The sequence below is a fragment of the Watersipora subatra genome, chromosome 9 (assembly GCF_963576615.1).
Source record: "Watersipora subatra chromosome 9, tzWatSuba1.1, whole genome shotgun sequence".
Lineage (NCBI taxonomy): Eukaryota > Metazoa > Bryozoa > Gymnolaemata > Cheilostomatida > Watersiporidae > Watersipora > Watersipora subatra.
In genome coordinates this window covers 56,581,753-56,589,102 of record NC_088716.1, presented here as the reverse complement: position 1 = coordinate 56,589,102, position 7,350 = coordinate 56,581,753, and the positions used below count along the sequence as shown (strand labels likewise).

At 36.3% G+C, this 7,350-nt stretch overlaps 1 protein-coding gene across 1 annotated transcript; it reads right to left on the bottom strand.

Moving 5' to 3' along the window:
• Positions 1 to 130: 130 nt before the first annotated feature.
• LOC137405260 (uncharacterized) lies at positions 131 to 2,097 on the bottom strand. Its single transcript, XM_068091487.1, has 4 exons — positions 1,967 to 2,097; positions 1,656 to 1,807; positions 801 to 989; positions 131 to 707 (listed from the first exon to the last, which is right to left on the bottom strand). Exons 1-4 carry the CDS (start codon positions 2,095 to 2,097, stop codon positions 556 to 558), a joined length of 624 nt encoding a protein of 207 aa, XP_067947588.1. The 3' UTR covers positions 131 to 555.
• Between the last annotated feature and the right edge of the window lie 5,253 nt (positions 2,098 to 7,350).

Sequence of the window (7,350 nt, the reverse complement as noted above, 5' to 3'; positions counted from 1 at the left end):
ATTGTATCCTGAATTATGACTGCTGTCAACAACCGGTTGCTGGAAGAAAATTTAGAAAAGACCCATCAACCGTCCACCATAACGTGCTCTGCATATGGCAGGAGTTGGACTTGTGTGCCAAGCGAGAGCACGACTCCAGTGTGTATTGCCTCGCCTTATCGATTATCACATAAATTAAAGCTGTGCCGTTGAAAATAGGTTATCATTATGATATTATACTGTTAAATTATCCCTTACAACCTTGTTATGCATTAAAATAATCAAGTATAATACAATATATTGCAATAAATATGCAAAAAGAAATAAAAAATACTAATATTGTCTTCCCTAGTCTGAAAACATTCACTGCTCAATAAGAAAATGCATAAGCTTTAGAAGCAGAGCCAGTGTACATTGCCAGAACAATGAAGAATGTTGCAAGACATGTAATGTCATCACATACATTGAATAAAATTACCCGAAATAATATCATCCTTTGACTACATGCGTCAGCGCAGTCATTATTCAGCATACAATGAGAAATTTGATTTATGGAGCTGTCACCTCCACTCCTCACTAGTACCTAGGTGTACAGACCCTCATGATGCTGTTCATTGACCCACGATTCTTCATTGCATTATTCTCCGCTTCAGGCTTGACTCTGGGCCCTGGGCGAGCTGACTTCGGCACGGACTTCACATCATGCAATAGGCTGTTCATCGCACATCCTTTGAAAACATCGCAAGCATGATAGAACACAAATGTCAGTGAGCAGCTTTAGTCGCTGGCAAACTTGCTATGAATGTAGTTATATATAATACCTCTGTTCAAGTGGTAGTTGACTGCTGCTTCAACTTTGACCCTCGGTGGAGCTCTCGGCGTAGACTCATTTCTTCCATAATTAGAAAACAAGAGACTAACTCTACCACCTTTGCTTTGTTCTGCAATTGCTTCACCCTGAGATGTCACAGCGCGACACGGAACAGCAACTCTCGGTGTTTGTCCAGATGCTGCTTACAAGTAGAAACATGTTTGAATTAAATAGCCTGTGTACCATCTACGTAACTATAACAATGAAAAAGAGTAGTGTCTAAAAAATGATTTATGCTAATATCAAACAGAAACATGCGTGTCGCGTAGACAAAGATCACTAAGGCCATTAGATAACCTATTATAATAAATTTGTTAGGCCTCTGGTCAATTTTTATGGACTGCAAACACTACAAGTGGAAGCGTATGATAAAAATATAGCTTTAGAAAGTTGTGAATACAGAATACGGCAATCATAGTACTTGCGATGGTCCGCTCAACTTCACATTTAACGATAGAACTTTCTGTAACAAGCTTTGACTGGTCAATGAAAATATTAACTTTTTTAAACCGAAAACTATTAAATTTGTTTTTTAAATAGAGAATTGGGTTTTTTGTACTTGGGCCGTATCTTTTATCGATACCTGTTTTTACTGCTGTTACTTGCAGTAGCTGGTATAACTCTTGTAATCAGTAGGCCCATAACAGCTCGAAAACTTGAGGCATCCACTTCAAGTTTGCCACATAAAGTAGATGCCTCAAGTCTACTTAAAAATTTTCACGGCAAGCACACGCCGCCCATTTTGAAAACCTTTAAATAAACTTGTCAATTTAGTTTTTGTTGATGCGCTCAGATAAAAGCTAACCTTTTGTAAAAAGTATATTGGACAGATTGCCTCGACTTCTTACGAGATTTTCTCGACCTTCCGATGAGCAATACCTGCCAGTTGTGTTGCCACTGTTCAGTTCGCTAGTTAGTCTCCTTCCTTCCCAGCTCAAGTCTAAGCTGCCTCTGTTCCTGTTAAACAAAACCTATCACTAAACTTGACATACAGACCACACCAAGCGTTTCAGCGTAGAAAAACATGCTACATGCGAATGATAATTTGCTCAGTCATTTTAAACGATCGTGGAAAGAGGAAAAATATATTATATAAAAGAATATTAATAAACCCACCGCTCAGCATTTTCTTGTCCTTCAGGTTTGACTCGTGGACCAGGTCTGGGTGTGGCCACATAATATCTGGTCGATTCATCATATGCAGGGTGGCCAGCAAAGGGGGCCCTACTTGAGGGTCTTTCCAACATTCTATCTTAGAGCCAAAACTACAAAAAAAGGCAATGTTTACAGTAAAAAAGATTACTGTTCATATAACTGTTAGCTGCTAGCCAACAGTTATATGGACACCATTTCAAAAAATGAAGAATGCATTATTATTAGCGCAATAGCTTCCAAAGAATAATGTTTTTGCAGAGTATCCCAGCGCAGTTTACTCCTAACTAGAGTGCTAAAGTTATTTTTAAAAATGGACAAATGGTAGCTAATCACTTTATAATTATAAAGTGGTTATAATTATTTGAGAAAGAGACTGTTTTTGTACTTTTGCATCATGAACCACAGAATAATGTCCAGAAGAAAGAAAAGCGTTTATTAGGAATCTAAAATCTGATTGTTTTTGATAATAGTTATTTAATTGTCAGACGTAAACCAGTATTAAAAAATTAGAGTTAAATAAGTAACTTAAAATTGCATCAAAAGTTGTTAATACATTATAATAGTATACCTTGATTAGAGCCAAACCTAACTATTCTTCTAGAATTATTTATACTTGCACCTTGGCAGTCTAGCGCCATGAGCGATCATCATGTGTGCAGCGAACGACGATTGCAGATCAAAACTTATAAATCAAAAATCAAATCAAAACTTATAAATCCCAGCGAACGACGATTTGCACAATTGTTCAGAAATGCTGAAAGGCAGTCGATCGGCATTGGTGTTAGAGTGTTGCTGTACTAGCTGTTCTAGTACTGTACTGTTAAAGTGTTGCTGTACTAAGATGAAAGCTGCAAGTTTAAATCATGCTTAAATTAATCTTCCATCCCATTTTCTAATTTTGGGTTTAGATAGACGGATGGCCAGACACGTCCCACATAGTAAAGACTGCGTACTGAATATATCAGATGCCTTCTTGGACAGCACTCTATGTCAATTGCTTGGTAGATTGGAATATGTTGTTACCAAAGCAGATATTTATTATTTTTTAATTAATGTTTTTTGTTCGAATATTTTTTTAGTAATTCTGTAATTAGCATCATTTTATTAGCCAGCTATGATAGCATAGTAAGTAAAGTGGTCTTGCTTCCATTTCTTATTATGAGCAAGTCAAACTCCATACCAAAATTGCAAATGCAAAGCAAGTTGTATACAAAAAGATAATTATTTTAGAAGTGACCTATTTAGTGTTATTGAAAAGCACATAAATATGTTTATATGTAAAAACTTTTTTTTTAATTGGATTTTGTTAAAAAAAATTTTAAATGTTAATTTTAAAATAAGAACATGTTACTGTAAATGCGGAATGGAGTGCTTCTATTTTTTCATAAACCGTGCTGACTGTTCTACATCGAGCATTCCGCTGATTCAATGGATAAAACAGCTGATTTTGTAGTGAAGTGCACTCCTTTTAAAAATATATCTGTAATTTTTTGAAGCCTAACATGTGTCAATTCCAACATATTTTTCTGTCATATCTAGAATAGTCTATTGAACTCAACATGAGAGCAGCAGCCATCTCAACTTTATAGTTACACATAACAGTGCACTGTATTTAGCACACTATGACAAAGTACAGCCCACCCAGCTGTAACTGGCAGAGCATGATCCTGTGAATTCAGCGCTACCTATTTGATTCCAGCCTGCAGAAATCAGTAAAACAAAAGCTTCACTCTAAGCAATCAATGACAGCTCCTAAAAACATGTTGACTGCTTACCAATTCACATTTCAGTTCTTGTAGTTTAATGAAAATAAAATTCTTGACTCATTGTCCAAATCTGCACCAAGAGTTGTGGCTCATTGCTCAATTCTAGCTGTAGCTGTCCAAATCTTTTAGCCCCTTATTGTTATAGGTATGTGGTAAGTTATGATGTTCAGTGTTCAGTTTGGTTTCGGTTTAACAAAGCAGCTTCTCCATTGTTTTGGTTGCTTTAATTTTGGTTCATGCTCAAGTAATGCTTAAATTGTAAATGTCTAAAGCTTTACATTAAAAGTATATTTAATGAATACTCATTTCATTTTGGCAATACCAATTTTATCAGTCAAACCAATTCACACCACTTGTTAGTAAAGGCAACATAATCTGTTTCTGGTGTCTCTTTTCGCGTGAATACACTGATCGATTGTGGTTACAAGTTAAGATGAACTTGATGGTATAGATTGTCATTTTGTAAAAGTTCATGAGTACTGCATATGCCAAAAATTGTACGCTTTACCAAAATACGCGTGTTCAACTAGTCAGATGCGTGTTTAGCAAGTAACTGTAGCTAAATAACAAACACTATCCTTGCTAAAATGAGTTGTATAACCATACAGAACCTTCTGGTTAGCATCACGATATAAAAATAAGATGGAATAGTCAAGCAAAGCTAAAAAATATCTTTAGCATGCTTTAAGATTTTTATCAACTTTTAACATAGAAAAATAGTTTGTGCAAATGTCATACAAACATTGTTATATTTTTTATTTTTATACATGAACTACAACTTTTGCTGTTGCTTTCAGTTGTAATAACAGCTGAGCTGCAGCATCGATTAATAAATTACTAAAAAAAATACATTCAATAACTCAACAAGGTTGCTTTTTGAAGATTTATTTAATTAAGTTTTAGAACAAACTCGGGCCAATAAAAGCGTTTTAAATTCATTTAGGCCTAGTGATTCACTGCTGCAGAATACGAGAAACAATATTTTTTTGAGTTGCATGTGACAAAGCCTGTCTCAGCCACATTGGTGATTCTGCTAGTCAATCAAAAAAATTTATGATATAAAAACACAACTGTAATTTTTACACTTTGCCTTCACAGCCTTGAAAAACTGCAGCTGTTAATGTATTACTGACTATATCGACCCTTTAATGTGGAAAGTTTATTGCTTCTATTTACGAAGTCATTTTTTATATCAGTGTTACATTAGTTTAGGTCTAGGTCTAGGTCTAGGTGTTTTAAGAACCCGTAAATCCCGAAATCGGGCAAAAGAAGGCCGTTGAGAACTTTATTTAAAAATAGTCAATAAAACATAAAATTATGGTAAGCCGCGCAAGTTGCGCGATGTTCTAGGTAAAAAACTATTCATATAAAACCCGGTGTTTGCACATACAGCTGAAGGAGCACCCCCCGTAACCAGTCTTGTTTCATGACTGTGAAGAACATTTTGTATTTGGTTAAAACTTTCGATAAGAGATTCATGGCAGTCGTCAGATAAAATCTTTAGCATGAGAGACATTCTTGCATGTTTGCGTCTTAGTTCTAAAAGTTCTAGATCTATAAAAATTCTTGCCTCTGTAACACTCTGCCTACCTTTCAAACCAGATATAAACCTAACCGCCCTTCTTTGAACTGCCTCCAATGATGCTACCTGTCGCATCAAATGAGGGTCCCATACTTCACTCGCATATTCCAATATTGGTCTACACAGAGTGAGATATGCAACCCTTCTAACCCTCATCGGCGCATCAAACAAAACATGCTTCATCATTCCCAATCGCTGACTTGCCTTAGATATGATTGAGTCTATATGTAAATCCCAATTAAAATCATTTGATATAAAAACTCCGAGGTATTTAAAACTGTCTACTACAGATAAAGGTCTGCCACTTAGGTAATACACCACATCTGGGTTTCCGCTACTCTGCCTTGCAAAACGAACGATTTGGCATTTATCAGTGTTAAAATTCATTTTCCAGTTATAGGCCCACTGGTCTAATATGTTTAAATCCTCCTGGAAATTCACTGAATCCTGAAGGGTGTTTACCTGAGAAAAAAGTAAAGCGTCGTCTGCAAAAAGCTTGATAGCAGAAAAATTTAGATTATCGGAGATATCATTTATGTACACCAAAAATAGGGTGGGCCCGAGGACAGACCCTTGTGGAACGCCCGATGAAACCAGCAGGTCAGAAGATGCAGCACCCTCTATCACTACTCTTTGGAGTCTGTTTGACAGAAAGTCCCTAATCCAATTTACCATGTACGGGTTTATGTTTGATTTTATCAATTTGTCGATCAACAAGCCGTGAGACACCTTGTCAAATGCCTTAGAAAAATCCAGTACCGCTGCATGTACTATATTATTGTTATCTACTAATTTCATTATTTCATTCACAGTAGAGACTAGCTGGGTGGAGCAAGATAGGCCTTTTCTGAAACCGTGTTGGTTAGAATATATGACATTTACCAGATCTTTATTGATGTTACTAAGCACAATATGTTCTAACAATTTGCAAGCAATGCATGTCAGAGATATGGGCCTAAAATTTCCCGGATCTTCCCGACTGCCTTTTTTATGTACCGGAACTACATTGGCCACTTTCCAGATATCTGGAAGTTTTCCAATGTTCAACGAGTACTGGAATATGCTCGCCAATATCTTACTAATAATTTCAGGTTCTAGGCAAAGATCTTCTTTTCTAAACTTATCTGGGCCCGGGGCTTTCCCGCGCTTAAGAGTATTTAGAAGTTTGAGAACTCCATCACTTGTTACTTGTATAGGGCATTTATCTGCAGAAAGTTCAGTTTGAGTTGTGGAAAAACAGTCACTATTTGAAAAAACACCCTGAAAAAATTCGTTAAAAATCTCAGATGATTCTAAGGCTGATTTATTTTTGAAAACCGCAGTGCCTTGTGAGTTTTTTCCAGTTTTCCGCCTATAAAAAGAGTAAAATGGTTTGCTATCACCCCTTTCCAAGGGTTCAAACAGCACTCGGTGGTAATATTCCTGCTCCATTTTACGAAAACTCTTTCTGTTGGTACGCCTAGTTTGTTTATACTTGGAGAAATCTACTTCTAACCCAGTGTGCTTACTTCTGTCATAAAGTTTTCGCTGTTGTTTCACTGCACGCCTGGCTGAGTTATTAAACCATATTGGCTCCCTGTTATCATTTTTCTTAGGGATACATTTAGGAACAAATCTACTGACAGCTAGATTCATGGACGTCTCAAAAATCTGCCAGACGGAGTTGATACTCGTTTTACTTTCAATTGCCTGTACTATATCTGTCAGAGAATCAGTCAAAAGCTCCTTAATAGCAGTAGAATCAGCCTTGTGGTATAATTTGATAAAAGAAGGCTGTTCATGAGATGTCTTAAAATTTGCTGCTACACAGAGTTCAACTAAAAAATGATCGCTGATACCGGGGTTGATTATCCTGTAGTCATAAACAAAACTAGACTTATTTGTCATAACTAGATCTAAAGTGTTTCCTAGCTGATGTGTTTGTTCCATTATAATCTGGCGCATATCATGAGACAAGATGCAGTTCAAAAAAGATCTATGCAATTGTTTTTGATTTG